At 37.4% G+C, this 19,904-nt stretch overlaps 1 protein-coding gene across 1 annotated transcript in view; it reads right to left on the reverse strand.

The window, feature by feature from the left end:
* Nucleotides 1–17,752: 17,752 nt before the first annotated feature.
* Actr3 (actin related protein 3) overlaps nt 17,753–19,904 on the reverse strand; it is a 46,596-nt gene continuing 44,444 nt past the window's right edge. Inside the window, exons 11-12 of the mRNA XM_042685092.1 lie at nt 19,633–19,716; nt 17,753–18,967 (exon numbers count right to left, since the gene is read on the reverse strand). Of these exons, the coding sequence (XP_042541026.1) occupies nt 18,872–18,967; nt 19,633–19,716 (180 nt within the window). The 3' untranslated portion in view covers nt 17,753–18,871. The remainder of the gene's footprint in view (nt 18,968–19,632; nt 19,717–19,904) is intronic.

Consider the following 19,904-nt stretch of genomic DNA (forward strand, 5'->3'; position numbering starts at 1 on the left):
CAAAATTTGAGCCATGTCTTTCTCTATAGTTAGCACTTTCAACGTCTCCATATTCCTTAGAGACAAAGAAAATTTATATCTTTTAATCTGAAATATAAGAGTTTCATCTAGGAAAACTGAGGTGAACTTCCTGTGTAGGAAGAATTGATGACCCTATACAGAAGGAATAAAGTGTTAACTGCCCTGTTGATCCGGAGTCACACTCTTCAGGACCCTATTAGCTTCACACATGACTTGGCCACTGTTCATGGAAAGTGAACAGATGCTAATGATTATGAAACACAAATGTTTTTTAAAGCTTGCATTGGTTACAGCTATGTTTTTCATAATAGACACAAACTCAACCCTGCCATGCACATGAGCTTGGAAAAGAAGAGACAGCCCCAGCTCTTGTAAGATGGGCTGGGTGGGAATCCATGCTCTGTTCTAAGTGTGGCAGATATGTACATAAATATACACACCCCCATCTCTTCCAGAAAAGATCTTTTTTTTTTTTTTTTTTCAGAAAAGATCTTTTGTGTTCTGTCTGCCATACTCCATCTTCATTTGGTCTGTCATGAGTCCAGTCTCTGAAAATCCAATTCTTCAACCTTACAAGAATACACCTTGCAATTCTGACCACTGATATATGCAAGTTCCTCTGGAAGATATGTAGGAAAATTTTCTTTCTCCTCAAAGATCTCCCAAGAACAGCATCTTTTCTCCTGGAGCTGATTATGTCTGAGTGTGAAGGCTGAGACAGCTAATATCTGTTAAACAATGGTTTGGTGATAGAAGCTGATTTGTGATGGTGGTCTACCTATAATGGTGGGCCAGTAAATTAATGGGGCTACCTACTTATAAACTACTTTGGTGTGAGATTACAATATTATTTAACCAACTTGAACTCTATTTTTCTGTTTTCCAGAAGTGTCTAACTAATATATCTGAAATCTTGGTCTTGTATTTCATCATGCTACATGTTAATTTTCTTCTCTATAAATGGACTTAGTAACACTCAATTCATAAGATGGTTGTGAGATTACTTTACCTGGTACACAGTAGGTACACAATAGAACATGTTTGTATCTTCTCCTATTTGGCAGTCTCATTCCCCAGATATAGTCCATTAAGTATTCTCTTCTACTAATTATTTTTAAAACCCAAATTATTGAATAGAGCTTAATCCTTTGTGGGAAAATGATCAAAACCAAAACTGTAGAAGCTTAGTAATTTGGTGCATTAAAAGCTTGCTGTAAGCTTGTAGATTCTTTCTGCCAAGTCTCAGAAGAGGAACTCAAGATATAAGTTAGAGAATCGATGCAACACTTTAGGCCTTGAATTAGATCCACTCATGGGAGAGGGACTGAAGGCAGGCAGATCTTGGTGGTAGATATAGAACAAGACCCATTGGCGAAGAATCACCATCCTGGAGGGGTTCAGTTCATATTAGGAAACTTAGTGGGTGGATATAACCTAGCACTGTGGTTAGGGTGTGGCCTGTCCTCCAGGATCTATGTGCTGGAGGCCTGGTCCTCCTTGGGATGGTGGTATAGAGGTCCTGACCTTTAACAGGTAAAGCCTAGAAAGAAATGTATGGCCTACTCTTATGGGACACCAGAGTTTATTCTCAGAAAGAGGTTTTTTTTGTTTTTGTTTTTTACTATCCTCTCACATTTTTCCTCACAACACCCCTGTGAGGTAGGTATTATTGCCCCATCTTCCAAAGGAGGAAACTGAGGTTCACACATGCTCAGGGGCACACAATTACAGCACAGGTCTACAATTCTAACACCTGGGTTCTCATCCAATCCATGCTTCAGCCAGGATGGCAGAAAGACAGCACAGGGACATCAAGATGCACATACACACACACACACACACACACACACACACACACAGCAAAATGAACACTGAGTCTACCCCTCCATTTCTGTACTTCTGATTCCTGGCCAAGTGATTCTTAACATTCAAGAGGGAAATAAAGAAATCGAGGAACTGATGAGCTCACAAGTCTTCAGGAGGATGAGATCTGAGGATCCAGGTTGGGAGCCAGCTAATGAACCAGCAGAAGAGTTGGGAAGTAGGGGCTTGGCTCAAGTGAAGATCATTAGCCATGAGCAAAAAAGCAAAGTAAGAGCAGCTCTGAGTTCAAATCCCAGTACCAGCACGCATGCACGCACGCACGCACGCACACACACACCCCAAATAGGAAACCAGTATACCCACAGGGTTGGTATGGCAGTGGTTAGCCCTTGGCAGCCTCTTCAGCTAATTGTTTGGACTACGGCCTCATGAACTAGGCTTCGCACATACCAAGCATACTTGGTGTTCTACCACTGAGGTAAAGCCCATCAGAAATCACTTTTGAAATGAGTTAGACTGAGGAGCACAATCTGCCCTCAAAAGAGGGTTTTGATACAAAATGAAACAAGCCTGGCCCCTCCCAGTCCATCTCTGGCTTCCTGTTAAGATTTCCTTTTTTCACAAACACTCTTGCCATCTACCAACCATCTCCTGTATTGCTCTCCTCAGAGACAAGTAGATGCTGGCACCATGACCTGGATCTCCAGAACTGAGATGAACCAAACCCTTTTTTCCTCATAAGTAGCCCGCCTCAGGAATTTCATTATAGCAATAGAAAATGGACTAATGCAAATAGTGATCCCAAAGTAGTGGCTGTCATTTAGGAGCAGCAGGTACATAAAGACAAACTGCTGTAGGAGAGAATACTGCCACCCCACAGAGATTTTTTCTTCTCCTCGGCAACGAAGGAGAGTGTTCAATTTCTCCCCAAGTCCAAATTGGATGGGAGGAGAGGGGCTCCAAGAGACTATTTCCTGATGAGTGAAGAGGTTTGCATCTTATCCTCCAGTTGGATGTCTGGCCAGCCTTAGAACTGGGGACAAGGAAAGCAGGCCTGTGATTTGCCACAGCAGCAATGATTCCAGAGTCTCAGAGCACTGATTTTGATGTCTGCAGACAGCTGCTCTTCTGAGCCAGTCAGCCCTGGCAGAGGAGCCTGAATGGGCTCCACAGTCAGAGGACTAACTGCTTCCCCATCTGGCCACAGTGAATCTACAAGATTAGAACTCACTTCAGCAGTAGCAACTCCTCAGAAACAGGGCACTGTCTCACCAGCCTCTTATTCCAAGTTAAACAGGGATGGAAAAGGGAGGGGAACAAGGTTAAAATTTGGTCTTAACCCCAAGTTGCTGGAATAAGTAGCTTTGCCTAAGCTGAACTAATGGTAAGAGATAGGCACTCCACCATAATGTAGACCATGTTAAACATCAGATTACACCATAAAACTGGACTGCGATGGACTTAACTGAGGAGTCAGTGTTTCACTCACTCCAGTTCCTTCTGTGCATTAGTTGGGGGAGGGGAGGGAGAAGTACGATATCTGGTGTGGGCCTCCACGGTGCCTGGCTTCATCAAAGCAGTTAGGATCCCAAAGGAAAGTAGAGAAAGGAACACAGATAAAGACTATTGCCATCTCCAAACATAATATACTGGCATTTTGAGGGTCCAAATTCCAGACAACTGAGCTTCTGGATTACATATCAAGCAGGCCAAGACTGAGGAGACGTGGTTTTTGTTTTCCCTGGTTTTTGGTAGGAGAATTTAGTATGAGTTTAGTTAAGGTTTTTTTGGTGCTCAAAGTCTTCACTTACTTTCTGCTTTGGCTTGGGGTTTTTTTGTTTTTTGTTTTTTAATGGTCACTATTTAAGTTCTATACAGCCACAGGAGACAGGACAGAAAGATCCACCTCCAGTCCTCCAGAGGAAGAGATTTCCATTTCTCCACCAAACTTCTATATGAAGGGCACAGTTCACCCACCTTGCTGGGATATTGAATAAATCATGGCTACTCCTATGCTGCCACATTCAGACCTATTGATTGTTCTTCACAGTCTTCTTGGACTATTGGTATTTTGTTTGTTTCTCCAGGGCTGAAGGTTGAACCCAGAGCCTTGTGCATGAGAAACAATGTTTTACCACTTGAGCCATGCTTGTAGCCCTTGTGTTTTGTATTTTGTTTTGAAGATAGGGTCTTACTAAGTTTTGCCTAGGCTAACTTCAAACTCTCCATCTTTCCACTTTCATCCCTTGAGTAGCTAGGATTACAGATGTGCACCAGAATACCTGGATGTGAGCTACTTTTAATTGTTTATTTCTCCATTACTTGAGTTTGAGAAGTAAATTAGGCTGGCAAGAGGATTTGTAGGTTTACTCCTATATTTTTTTAAAGGGCAAACAATGTGCTATATTTTCTGAGTGCAGTCGGACCATTTCTTGCCTTTTTAGTTCCTGTGTATCAATTTCTAAGGATACCAACTGAGATGTTACTAGAGGGGGCTTACGTATACTCACATTGACAAACACACAAATCCATTGACATCTGTGTGATTTCAAACAAATGAAGACATAAAATGCTTCAATACTGCAGTGCCTCATTGCTTAAGGGTAATTTGTGCTTTATTAGGCAGAAGTGGAATGTAAAGAGTTCAAACTTGGGGAATGTCAAGGAAAATAGCTAAGGTGGAAGCTTCCTTGATTCAATGTGGGAAGTATTCATTGGACATCTACTGTATGACCAATCTCGCAACAAGACTCTGAGAAGTATTGAGTAACATGATAAGCATGTTTGTCTTCCAGAAATAGATGTTATTCTCTAGAAGGAAAATGTCCATACAAAAATACTGAACATGAAAATCAGGGTCCAGTATAGGCAGGTATCTGAATATTATACAACTATACAGACATATATAGCAAATGTTGAGGATTATCAAAATTGAAAAAATCAATAGCTTACTTGATCTCATATCTTCAATATCATGTAAACTTAAGAATGTTAACTTGAGGGAGGAGTGTAGTTGTGGAGATGGGAGGGAAGGGACGGTAGGGGAAAAACAAAGGAGGAGGTAACAATGCTTGATAAGACATGTACTTATTACATTGCTCATGTAATTGTAACCCATCTGTACAGTATTTTCACAATAAAAAACTTATTGAAAAAGTATGCTGACAAATAAATTATTGTTAATTAATTGAAATTGTTTTCTCTGTTCTTTCCACATGGACTTCTATTCTAGTCCAATGAAACCTAAAACCTACCCCACCCCCAGGAAACTTATAGTCTGGCAAACCAAGTTAATTAACTCATGACTATGGAGAAGATTGCACATAAATGAAGAACTTTTAATATTCAAGGGAAAGATGAATTTGAATGACAGGAACTACCTTTACAGGCATTACTATAAATATAGATAAAACAAAACATCAGATCTGGTCTTCAGGTTAACTGTGGTCCTGAATCCTTGAGAACTATGAAGTTTAAACATGCTATAGAAGAACCCCCTACCTGAAGCTCTGGATTTCTTTCAGAAATCAAAGCCATATCTCTGTTTCAAAGTGGGATGCTTCTTGCTTATAAAGATAATCTCAAGGAATAATAATTTTTAATATTTTACAGTACGAAGTTTCTCCATGAATAAAAATAAAAATAAAGAAGTACAAAGTTTCTCTTTGAAGGAAATTATGACAGAGCTGTACCTTGGGTGTAATGATTGACAAAGTAGGTTTACACTTTCTTAGTTGCAGTTGCTTTATCTTCTCACCTGTATCACAACACAAAACACACCTGACTCTGAGTTTTGGTTAGGCATGTTTGGGGCTATCTCCATACTAGGCTGTAATTAATTATGAGTTGTTTCATTCCAAAGGCTAGCAGTGGCTCCTGCTGTTTTTTGGAGCTTAACAAAAATAGCTGAACTGAATCCAACTACCAAGAGGAAGTAGTATTTCAAGCTCTTCAAAGAAGGCAAACCGGTCCCAAGAAAAATTAAGATAAACATGGTTTAACCCTGTTTTCACTGTATTTGGTGGAGGTGCCTTGCATCTTGTATATACATTTTTCTAATCTTGGGAGGGGAAAGGAAATAACAAAATGCTGAAATAAGGATACAGGTTGACCCATTGTAACAATGAGATGCACCAGACACTATGTTGAAAACAAACTTTACAGCTTGGTGGGAGAGGGGAAGGGAAGAGATGGGGAGGTGAGGAGGGAAGGTGTTGGTAGGAGAAAAACAAAGGAGGAGGTAACAATGCTGGATAGGAAATGTACTCGTTACCTTACTCATGTAACTGTAACCCCTCTGTACAGTATTTCTACAATAAAAAACATATAAAAATGAAAAATTAGGATTAGGCCAAGCCAAGTGGCAGGTTACAGATTTCTGCTACAATGAAAGTTCTCCATGCACAAACTGAACATGTGCCACTCTTCCTCAACTGGAAGAAACATTATTTGAACAGGATTTCTATAGAAAACCATTCAGTGCAGTTGATCTACAAAGGCAATTTTTCAAAAGAAGCTGACAGCTATGCACACAGATAGCTTTCTGTGTAAATCCAGTTTACATGTACAATCTGGTATTTCAAACCTACATCTTTCTGACTTTGCTCTTTTTATGGGTGTGTGACAATCAAGCCTTTCTTTCTGTCTTTTCTTACCCTGGACATCTATTAACTACTTAAAATGACACAGCCTGTTGTGCTTTTATTGCTCAAATAATGTATGTTCAATCATCTCAGCTGAAATATGTTGTCATTAAACAATTAGACACATTATAGAGAACATAATGAAACCATTTGGAATGGGAAGCTGTTCTTAACCCCACAGAGCCCCTTAGTAAAGGGCCTTTGTGTAAGAGGAACACTTTCTACTTCATGGCATCAAGAAATACTAACACACAGCAGGAGCTGTTTGTATATTGATCTGGTGGGTGCAAAGCAGAGCACAGTTAGCACAAAAGGTGGTTGTTCATAGAACTGAAAGGCATGAATAAACTAGAATCTACGCACTTATAATTTTGAATAACACTGGGATTTGGTGAACATGAGCTTAAACTTCCTATCTAATAGAATAACTTCTTTGCACCAAACTGCAGTCCAGTTTATCAAACAAAAATAAGATCACTAGATGAAAAATATTAGAGTGTTTAGCCAACCACATTCTGTTTACTAGCTAGAGCTGAGCTGGTGGAATGCACCTTTATCTCAGAGACATAGGAAGAAATGATTTCCAGTGTCAACAAGGATAAGTCATATATATATATACACATATGAATATATAAAATGTATATATATATATGTATATATATATATATACACACACAAAATATGTATATATAAAATAGCTCAGTGTGGAGCTCCCTCTTGAGGACAAAAAGAGACAACACATATAACCCTAAGTATGCTTCTTAAAGCCAGCATTTCAGACTTAGAATCGTCCTGGGGGTAATTTGAGATGAATAGGTAAAGTTCTGTCACTCCAAAGTATGCCAAGGCTCCCTAAAAATAATTCTGCACTGTCAGAACAACACGTTTATTCCAGTTTTGAAAATATTTAACAGCCCTCATTTTTATTTAACTTCAGGCAGCTCCTATCTCAATTAAGTGCCATCATCTCACAATAGTCTTGTATTGAGATATATTTTAAGTGTTAGCAATAGGCTTAGGCCATATAAATCCATTTTGTGGTCTCACAAGGCCATTCTGGGAGAACACAGTGGCACATAAAGTGCAAGTGCTCTATAACTGAGTTACACCTCCAGTCCTCTATGGCCTTAGATCTCAGACATTTTTCCGAATGATAATTGTAAAGATGCAAAGTTAATTGGCCAAGAGTCAAAAATGCAAGACAGGCTTCTTTTAATTGTGATTTATATTGACTTGATAACTTGTCTTTATTTCATCATGAAGATTGGACAAACGTATAAACTAGGCCACAAAAGGAAGGTATGGGAGCTATTTCCATATTTATAATATGATCTAGAACTACATGAGGAGTGTAATTTACATGTACAAACTGCATCCTATAGTGACACAGCATGGACTGGTTTAGCCAGTTTGTCATAGTAAATTAGCACAAAACTGTCCATTCGCATGTTAATTAACCCTGAGATACTTTTCCAAGGTAGACTTTAGCATAGAAGTCGGTAATGATTTTGATTTTACACTGCAGAATATATTTGGTCAAGATATAGCTTCTTTTGTATTTACGTCATTTAAATTGGAAAGTCATTTCTCACTGAAAGTTTCAACAACTTAAAAAAAAAAACTGAAGTCATGAAATGAGACTGAGAACTTGGGCTTTAAGGTGCTGAGATACTGGCATTGTGTGCTCTGGATAGTTGACTTGTTAGCTATATCTCTTAACTTCCCCAAGCAGCAATCCCGAGGGACCCATTAGTAACTCAGAAATGAGCCAAATAGGAGAAGGAAGCGATTATAGTTCCTTACGTAAGTGCACATGGGTCACTTTAGCCTAGGCAGCCAGGAAAGATATGTATTCAGGGTAGGTCTCGTCCCAAAACAAACCCTTTATGTGCCACTGTATTCTCCCAGAGTTCTTTCTAAGATTTACAAAATGGATTTAAGTGGCATTACCTAATGCTAACATGAGACCTGGATTCAAACCCGAGCACCACACACGTGGGCATGTGTGCATGCTCTCTCTCTCTCTCTCTCTCTCACACACACACACACACACACACACACACACACACACAAGTAATAACTCAGAATGCAGAGAACATTAGCAACACTATGAAAACTAATTTTAATAACAAGAAAATCTTTACTCTGTACCTTATCTTTCCTAGTTTTTCTTAGTACAAGAATGTACAGCGTTCAGGCCCAGAGTTCAAGCCCCACAACCGGCCAAAAAGAAAAAAAGAATGTACAGAACTTTGGGCCAGGTGTGGTGGTACACCCCTTTAATCCCAGCTACTTGGGAGATGGAGACTGGAGGATTACAGTTCAGAACCAGCTCAGGATATCTTAGCACAAAACCCTATTTGAAAAATAGGCCTTGGTCAAAAGGACTGGGAGCATAGCTTAAGCAGCAAAATATTTGCCTAGTGACCTTAAGGTTCAATCCTCAGTACTAAAATAAAAACAAAACCCCAAAACAAGACTTCTGTTATTTTAAAATGAAAGTTTAAAAATAAAATTGTAACACATTTTGCAGTGATTTCAATAGACTTTTTAAGTTCCAAGATGCAAGAACTATATTTGTTTGTTCACTACCAAATCCCTAGCATTTTGAAGTGTTTATCAATAGAATGTTCTAAGTTGATACTGCTGATAAGTAAAACCCATTGTGAGCTCAGTTCCACACAACTGTAATCCTAGCTACTCAAAAGGCTAAGATCTCAAGAATTTCAATTCAAGACCAGACCAGGCAGAAAAGTTTGCTAGACTCCAGCTTCAAAATAACTAGCAAAAAAGGATTGGAGGCATGGCTCAACTAATAGAGTGCTGGCCCAGCAAATGTGAAGCCCCAGAGTTCAAGCCCCAGTACAATTAAAAATAAATAAATAAATAAAAATAAAACCTACCATCAATGACTGCCACAGACAAAGGAACACACTTGTTGACTGAAACCATGGATGTGTTACTGAACACAGCACATTTTAAGTATATACGAGAAATGTTATTGCCAAAATCCAGATTCAATTAACTTTTGATTTAGACATGAAGTATGCTCATTCATGGACAAAAGCAAGAGAGACATCTAGTGGACTAATTGAAGGACTAAGTTCAAAGGCCACACCTGCCTCTATTTTCATCTCTTGCTACATCTTTGAAAAAAATCACTTATCATCTTTGTGAAATAGGTTAAAGCCAAGTAGCTACTTCAAGAATACTAGAATCCTACTGATTGAATAAAAAAATACTTTGGGCTTGAGAAGTCATTTCCTTCTCTTTAAGAGAAAAAAAATCACTTATAACCATTTTATTCATACTTCTTATGCCCTGAGGAATGATGTCATAGTTTCAACATTCCCTTTCATAAAAGAAGTAGGAAAAGATAATGCTGTTTAGACCAAGTAACTACACTTGTTCATCTAAGCAGGGGCAGGTGAATCCAGTTACACAGCTACAATGTAATCTCAATGGGAGATCATTAGACCCTCACTTTTTATCTTTAGATGGTTGTACAAGGGGGTTTCAATTTCACATTTCCATTCATGTATAGGATGCACCTTGACCAGAGGTACACCTTCCACCATCACCAGTCTTATCAAGTTTCCTACTTCCATTTTCTTTTTTTTTTTTTTTTAATTTAATTTAATTTTATTTGTGAACATACTGTACAGAGGAGTTACAGTTACATGGGCAGGATAATGCGTACATTTCTTCCTACTTCCATTTTCAACATTGGTCTTGTAGCTCTATTCACCCATTCCTCTCTCTAAGCATCTGCTCACCTTTATTCCTATCTCCCTAGTCAAGACATGTTTTCTGGTATTCAAATGGGTTATACTATAGACACTTATCCCTGCACATACCGTACTTTAAAAGTCAGTTTGATCATGAGCGCGCGCGCACACACACACACACACACACACACACAGCTCTGTATGTTTTCATGTATCTAACTTCCATATAGGAGAGAAAAATATGTCCTTTGTTTTTCTGATCCTGGCTTACTTCACTGCTATTTCTCTAGACTCATCCATTTCCCTGCAAACGATATAATTTCATTCTCCCTGATATATGAATAAAACCTCATGGACATATGTAAAATATGTATCACATTTTCCTTCATCCAGTTGCCAGTTGTAGGGAAGATCTTCACAATCTGGACATAATTAAAACGTATCTATAAAAAGGCTGAACAAAACTGGGAGTGAGGGAAGGAGTAACTGTCCAAAAAGAAATGTACTTTTTACCTGACATATAACTGTAACCCCTCTGAGCAATTTTACCAATGGATCACTTTGAAAGGGCAGTCCTACAGAGATATGTAAAGTATGAAATGTGTTACCTATTTTGTAAACTCACAATCCTGCATGTATCTTTTATATGATCAGAAATGTTGTATGATCAAAAACTTCAACTATTTCTACAAGTCCTCTTACATCCAGATAATTTCATTCACAAAGTAGATCTTCTAGTCAGTTACCACTACCACAACCATCCATTTATAGTCTAAAAATGCTAAAAAAATGTGACCACTTACAGAATATGTCATTTAGAGTTTGCTAAATATTCTGGTTTAGAAATTTGCTTAGTTTTTTTTAAATATTAACAAGTTATAAGATTATGTCTTTCAATTCCCAATTTGCCAAAACTATAATGGTTCAAAAGAAGAAACCAACATAGTTACTACTACAAATCAAAGCTAGGTCAGTTTCTTAAAACTCACAGAAATTGCAATCTAATTTGTCATGACACTCCTAACATGGTACATAAAAATTAAGAGTTCAAAGAATATCCCATGTTCAGAAACAGGTTAGTAAATCCCAAATAAAATTCTAATTACTGGCCTCAGTTTCTTTTCTAATGGCCTATGCTCCTGCTGCTTGGCAGTGAATCACTGCTACAGGTACCCAGTGTACCTTAGCAGAATCTCTGTAAACCTAAAAACTGAAGTTGCTTACACATTAAAAAAAAAAAATGACAGGAGATAGAAAACAGTATTCTCTCTGTATTTTCACAATAAATAAATAAGAAAACAGAGTATTCTGCTTTGATCATGGCCCAACTTACTTAGCTAAAAGAACAATAGGAAACACATAGCAAGTCAGCACTATTTTGTCAAGTGAATGTAAACCTAACGGGATGTTGTTGATTTTAATGCTTTTTCACTAATATTTTCTATACAAGATTTTTTGTTTTCTCATTTCTTACCCAGTCATTCTAAGTAAAAAGGGTATTTTTTTTTTTTGGACAGACGTTAATGATTATTTAATCTCAATAGTGAGTATGTGAGGGTCCATACTATTCATCAATTTTAGATGTTGATACATCTTTATATATAGTTGAAAAAGTAAATTTTTCTTACTGAAACATTTAATCCTCAGAGCTGTGTATGTGTACTGTGTACTACAGTATCATTGCTACTATTATGATACAATATAGCAGAACTCTTCCTCATCCTTTCCTACAAGAAATAGACTTCCATAGACCCTTTTCTCATCTCCATGCTACCATTCTGTTGCACTTAAAACAGCATAACCAATCACGGTGACTTTTTGTAGAGAATTATTCTATGCATATCAAAACTGCACATTTTTTTTGTTTTAAAAAGGGTATTTTTATGACATTGCCAATCTATTGATATGATTTTTTTTTTAATCAAAAGATCCTTGAAGGCTAGGACCATGATCTGAGGATCATGGTCCAAAGCCAACTGAGGCAAGAAAGTTCATCCTTAAGTCTCTTATTTCCAATAAACTATCCAAAAGCCAGGAGTAGAGCTATGCTCAAGTGGTAGAGCACTGGCCTTGAGCAAAAATCAAGATCAGAGACAACCCAAGCCCTGAGTTCAAGCCCACAACTACAACAAAAATTAAAAAGAAAGGTAATCTTATTTCAGTGTGATTATGAGTAATTACTGGTTTTTTTCGGTCGTGGGGCTTGAACTCTGGGCCGAGCACTGTTCCTGTGCTCTTCAGCTCAAGGCAAGCATTCTACCACTTGAGTCACAGCACCACTTCTGGTTTTCTGGTTTATTGGAGATAAGCGTGTCACCAACTTTCCTGCCCGGGCTGGCTTTGAACCACAATCCTCAGATTTCAGCCTCCTGAGTAACTAGGATTACAGGCGTTAGCCACTGGCACCCACATCATTTTATTCTAGGAAACTGAGTTGCTCTGGAGCTCGAGAAAAAGGCACAATCATGACTCCAGGAATCACAGAACGCTTTGCCATAGAACTTGGGTATAAATCAATCCTACGAGGTGGATTCAGGGAGAGAAGAGGGTCTGACAGGCCAGCACAGAGTTGATATTACAGAAAGCTATTGTCAGCTTAGATACCAGAGGCGGTAGCTTGGGAAATGTGGTAATACCAATTCCCTGCCAACACACACTGCATTCACAGTAGTGTGGTAGAGGTGGACTGCAGGATGACTCATAATGCTGCGGAAGTGCTATTAGAAGCCCCTGCTCCAGACTCCCTGCCAGTTGTGCAGCAAAGGTGCCATGAGAGGCAGGTGGGACTGTAAAGGTGGGGGTACGAAAGATGTCTCTATGACTTCACCTACTAAGATTAAGCCACTTGTCAAGAACCACAACAAAGCTCTGAGCCTGAACAAAGTATGCAAAGTATTCACAGTCCATGGCCTACCCGGCTCCCCAGGCTGCTTATACTGATTGCTGAGGGACAGTCTTTCTATTCAGAGACACACAAACACAAAATGGAACAATTAAAAATTCCTACTTTGTTTAATATAACTTTGTTGCATCTTACTATTATTATATCTAATAAGGGCCATTTGACTTTTAGTATAGGTCATTTAACCCTCTTATTTACTTTTTGGTTCTGTATCTCCCTCCCTACCTTTTCTCCAAAGCCATCATAACCAAACCACATGGGCTTTCACTATTCTATTTATTTTTGTGCCAGTTCCAAGGCTTGATCTCAGTGCTACCCCTGAGCTTTCTTGCTTGGGGCTACAACTCTGCCACTTGAGCCACGCTTCCACTTGTTTTCTTCTTCTTGGTAGTTGATTAGAGGTAAGTCTCATAGACTTTTTTGCATCAAATTGTGATCTTCAGAGCTCAAAGTACAGAGTAGTTAGGATTATAGGCATCAACTGGCACCCAGCTCACTATTTTTGATTTAAACCAGATTTTCTTCCCCTTTTTTTAGCCCTCCCCACTTATACTTCCCTTGTGTCTACAGGTAAAACAAAAAGTATACAGTGATCCCTCGCCTATTGCAGGAGGTATGTTCCAGAGAGTTCCGTGATAGGTGAAAATCTGCAAAGCAGCAATGTGAACGGCAATATAGAGGTTAGTTTATAAGACTGCCACTTTACAGATTTTCACCTACCATGGGGGTCTCTATGTAGCTCCCCCAATAGGTGAGAAATCACTGTTTATCTACTTTTTCAAAAACCTGAGATACAGTGAAGCTGCAATACGTTAACTGCAATATAGTGAAGGACGACTGTAAAAACAACAGAGTGAGAAGAAACACAATATACCTTTCAATATTAATGTTGGATATTAATGGTCTTAACACTGCAATCTAGAACAGCAACTTGGATTAAAAAGGAAGGTCCAACCATGTTACCTACAAAAAACACATCTCACTGATAAAGACAAATATAGGTATAGTATACAAAGATGGAAAAAAGGAGGCAGAAGCAGCCGTATTTATAAATCACAAAATAGAGTTCCAATTAAAGTCAGAAGTGACAAAAAGTCATTTAAATTACTATCAAAATTCAGTAGTTTTAAAAATACACCAACAATAAACTGGCTAGTAAATAGGAAAACAATTTCAAAAACAGTAAAATACCTACATATTAACTTAAGACTTCTACATTGAAAACTGTAAAGCCTTGAAGAAAGAAATCAAAGATACTGGAAGCTAACAAATTTTTACCATACTCATGGACTGGCCATGAAAATGGCCATAATGTCAGAAGCAAACTATAGATCCAAAGCAATACCCATTAAGTCCAAACATCATTCTTCAGAGAAATAGAAAAGTAATATAAAATTTGAAATAGAAGCATAAAAGACCCTGAATAGCAAAAGCAACCCTGAATAAAAAGAACATCACTGGAGGTATCACAATGCCAGACTTCAAATTATACAACACAGCCAAAGTTACAAGAACAGCAAAGTACTGGCACAAAAACAGATCCAACAAACAAAAGAGAATAGAACACCCAAGAATAAAACTAAATAGATATAGCCATCTAATTTTTGACAAAAGATCTAAAAACATGAACAGTCTTTTAAAAAAGTGTTGCTAGGATAACTGGTTATCTACTTTCAGGAAACTGAAACTTTATCACTTATCTCTCACACAGAACAAAAAAATCAACTCCAGAGATCAAAGAACTCAGTTAGGAGCTCAAACATTAACACTACTACAGAAAATAGGGAAAGCTCTGGTTATAAAAAGATAATTATTTTCTGAATTCCTATTGCCTCCCACAAGAACAACTGGCAAATGGGATACAATTAAAAAGTTTCTTCAAGAACCAAGTGACTACCCAATTTCTGCCCTAGATATTCAACTAGTAAGCAATATATAACATATAAAAAGAGCTAAGTGGGCAAACAAATTGAACAGACATTTCTCCTAAGTCAAAATAGCAGATACATGAAAAATGTTAAACATTCTTAGCCATAAAAGAAATGCAAATAAAGACTACTTTAAGATTCCATCATATGGGGCTGGGAAGGTGGCTCAGTGGTAGAGCGCTTGCCTTGCATGCATGAGGTCCTGGGTTCGATTCCTCAGCACCACATAAAAAAAAAAAAGGCCGGGACACTGTGGCTCAAGTGGTAGAGCACTTGCCTTGAGCTGAAGAGCTGAGGGACAGCGCCCAGGCCCAGAGTTAGGCCCCACGACCGACCAAAAAAAAAAAAAAAAAAAGATTCCATCATGTGCTGGGCACCAGTGGCTCAGCCTGTAATCCTAACTACTCAGGAAGCTGAGCTCTGAGGATCATGGTCCCAAGCCAGACCAGGCAGGAAAGTCTGTGAAACTCTTATCTCCAATAAACCACCAGAAAAATGGAAGTGGCGCTGTGGCTCAAGTGGTATAGTGCTCGCCTTGAGCTGAGGAGCTGAGGGACAGGGCCCAGGCCTAGAGTTCAAGCCCCACAACCAAAAAAGAAAAAAAAGTTCCATCATACTTCAGTCAGAATGCCATCGAGAAAACAACAAATACTGTTGAAGATGCAAAGGAAAAAGGACCTCTCATACAATCTTAGTGGGAAAGCCAACAGTACCACCACTAAGGGAATCACCATGCAGGTTTCTCCTAAAACAAAAACTGGTCCTACCTTAATGACTCTGCTCTCAGGACATATCTGGGAGTATAACATACAAGAAAGATACCTGCATGTTTTTTACAGTGCTGTTCACAATAGCTAAAACTGTGGAATTAGCCCAAGTGCCCAGAGAATAGGAAAATGCCATAAAGAAAAATAAAATTGTTATTTTCAGGGAAAATGATGGAATTGGAGAACATCATGCTGACACTAACCCAAGTTCAAAAGGCCAAGTATCATGTTTTCACTCACTTGGTGGAAGCTAGACCCTAAAGATATATATTAATTTTTCATTCATATATATATATATATATATATATATATACACACACACACACATATGGATGGATATATACCTATATACATAACCACCCACCCACACCCTCACAAACACACAAACACATATGCGCGCAAACAAGTGTAGAACATCTAACTATGGGACAATCTGGGGGATAAGGAGAAAGGGAGAAGGAAAGATGGAAAATGAATTATGTTCAAATACATTATAACTATAAAGATTACATAAGGCAGCTCTATAAAAAGTGTTAATCATTACAGGGTTGTAGGACAGTGGCACAATGACACAATGCCTATGTGCATCTGATCATACAAAATATGTATCAAAATTGACTCCAGGAAATAGAAATAAGATGATTTCGGTTGCTGTTTTTTTCTTCTTGTCATTTGTTCATTTATCTGTTTTGGGGAGGGATAAGGGGGCACACAGAAATGGAGAGACAAAGTGTGAACAAATGCAGCAACTGTATTCACTAGAGACAGTGCGTTCACTAGACACCAATGATGAAAATGAACTATACAATTTGTATGTCAGATAGGAGAGCAAGGGGAGTGACATTGTCCAAAAACAAAGACTATTTACTTGATTTAGGTAACTGTATCCCCTCTGTATCATCTTTGTAATACCAATAAAAAATGATGACATTGATCAAGACACATTATATTCATAAACTGCTTTGTTGAACGGCAACTCCTCTGTACAAGTAAAGATAATACAAATACTTTTTTTTTTAAGTCAGGAAAGTTCAACAGGCTGTTGCATGGATACCCTCCCTATGCTTACTGGGAGGGCTAAAAGAGTGAATGAGGACAAATAAATGTACTTTCATGTATGAAAATCTAACAATTACACCTGTTGAAACTATTTTAACTGTTTTTAAACTGGAAAGTGCAGTAAGCCAGAATGATAGAAAGGATGACTTGTATCTACGTATAGAAATGTTACAATAAAATTGCTTGCACAACTAATTTTGCTAAAAAAAAGATTCTTGAAAAAGCAAAGGGCAAAACAGTATATACAGTAACCTCCTAAGTATATAAAATAAGGGAGCTATATTTATTTTATAAGCATATAACATATATTATATATAATGATGAAAAAATGAGACAGGTTGGGATGAAGAGAAAATTTCCTTTCCGTATCTAGTTTTTTACAATATTCATAAAGCACTTCAGTAAGAGACAATTGACACTGACAACACAACTCCTACTCTAGTAATGTAGTTTGTCATTACTCTAGATTGATACAGATGACTAATATCTATAATGCAGTATAAATAAAAACGTATGTCCTGCTAATCTGTCATTTTTTATTATAATAACCAACAAAACCATTTTAATATTCTTTAACTTTAGGAAGTATTATTAATTATGCTTTATGTTTACTGACAGTGCTACTTCAGTACTAGAAAAGAAAACACATCTCTGTCTACCTTTCTATAAATAAGGAGGGCTGAGAGTGGGGCTAATATGGTAGTGTCTGCTTAGCAACCACAAGGCTCTGAGTGCAAATACTAGGCAATTAATTTATTTTTATACCACAAAAACTTTTATATCATACACAGGATAAAAATTTAAGTGAATCTCACTAGTTAAACAGAAATCATGTAAATAAACAAGTTGAACTATATTGCTTGAAAAAAGAAACATCAGAAAAGGTAATTCAATTTTAATTTATTTTCATCGTTTTTTTCTTCATGATCCAGATATTTTTAAATGCCAAGAAAATTAACTTTCCATGGTATGTCAGGGATGGGCACTAAAAAAAAAAATCAGACTGCAAATGTGTTATACAAATGAAAATATCAAATGGAGATCCAGTTATCAAAATGAAAGCATTCAACATATTAAAAGTTCACAATTATTTGTACAGCACACATAAAAAAGTCAGCTTGCTAACCAATTGTTGTGATTTTAAAGAACTATTGCAGAAGATTGACGAAAATAGATTTATTATAGTGAACTTATAAAGAGGTTAAAGAGCCTGAAACAAGTATTAAAAAGAAATTTGTGTCTTTATTAGAATGGTGTTAGGCTTTAAATATACCAATTTTGGTAATCAAATTACTGTTTGTAGTTTTTGTTTTTCTTAGAGCTGTAATACTAGTCCAACCATCTTATCTTTTTTTTGAAAGCAAGAAACAGAATGCAAGTAATCAGAAAGCACTAGCAGGCATCAGTTAATCCAAGATACTAGCTTCTTAGTTGCAAAGAAAACCATTGTTGGGGTAAGGGAGAGGGGAATGGAAGCAATTTATAATAACTGGAATTCCATGAGTGGGTATGCCAAGTCTCATGAGGCTATTTTTTAAATTTATTCTTTACTTGGTCACTTTTTGTTCCTCAGATACTAATTTTTCTTTGACTTTTTTTCCTCAAAGTATAAAAAGTATGAAATATAAACAAGCTCTTGCACTGCACACTTAGAAGTGTACAATTCAAGCATTATAGAGCTATCTACATACCGATAAATCCCATCAAATCTTGGATAATTCAATAATATACAAAATATCAGGGCACAGAAAGAACTAAAACCCACTTCTTTTGTTACACATAAGATTCAAATATTCAATCTAAAGAAAAACAATCATTTTGGCTCTCTTCTACATTTTGCATGTTGATACACTTATTAAAATATTCCTGTATAATCTTGTTTGGTCTTACTATTCAAGTCAGGTTTAAAACCTCAAAACCAGCCATCCAGATAAAACAAGTAATCAGAAAGATTATCTCTTTTCCATTTCCCAAACCCCAAATAACTAGGAAGTCAATTTTAGGACATGACTCCAAACACTGGATTGTGACGACAAATGCTAGGTCCAATTTCTTCATAATCCTTTTTGGTGTGGCATACTTGGTAGAACTCAGGCTGAAACAAAAATATACACTTTAATAAAGACCAAAATCAATTATATCTCAACATTTAAGTAAGATGTTTAAAAACAATGTTAAACTTCCTGCATAACTAATGTAAGCTTAATAATACAGTAAGTTTTGTCATTTTTGGAAAGAAAAAAGCAATGAACATGTAGAAACTATTTAAAATTTGTTTTCCCTAAAGATAAATTTTAAGATATAAAACTCAAACTTTAAAATAAATTCCTATCAAGTTACATTTTAAAAAACAAAAAAGCTTTACAAAAGAACATTAAGTTGAAGTGGCTTAGTTTTAAAACAGCTACGTACTTATGTATTCAATTTTTCAAGTATCCTATTGTATAGAAAATTTAAAGGATTTTGCTTTGTGCTTCTGAAAGTACCTCTGGATTCTATTTAAAAAAAAAAGTACAGGGGGCTGGGAAGGTGGCTCAATGGTAGAGCGCTTGCCTTGCATGCCAGAGCCCTGGGTTCAATTCCCCAGCACCATATAAGCAAAAAGAAAAAAAGCCGGAAGTGGCTTTGCGGCTTAAGTGGTAGACTGCTAGCCTTGAGCTGAAGAGCTGAGGGACAGTGCCCAGGCCCAGAGTTCAGGCCCACGATTGGAAACCTCCCCCCCCCCAAAAAAAAAGTACAAACACGCTTTATCATACTCACCGTGGAAGCCAGCATCGATCCTCCAAACCAAACTGCATATCGTTGCATGTGGTGTGTAATAACTTGCACATCAATAGGTTTTGGCTAAAAGATGATACAGTAAGATCAATTCAATAGTAAATCCAAGTAATAATTTTTCAATCATTAAAATGCAAATGTACATATACAAAACCATTAAGTTGGACAATGGTGGTTCACGCCTGTAATTCTAGCTATGCAAGAAATCTGAGGATTGTGGCTCAGAACCATCCCAAACAGAAAAGTCTGTGATA

Source organism: Dipodomys spectabilis, unplaced genomic scaffold (genome assembly GCF_019054845.1).
Source record: "Dipodomys spectabilis isolate Male_0828 unplaced genomic scaffold, ASM1905484v1 ptg000094l, whole genome shotgun sequence".
NCBI classification, from domain to species: Eukaryota; Metazoa; Chordata; class Mammalia; order Rodentia; family Heteromyidae; genus Dipodomys; species Dipodomys spectabilis.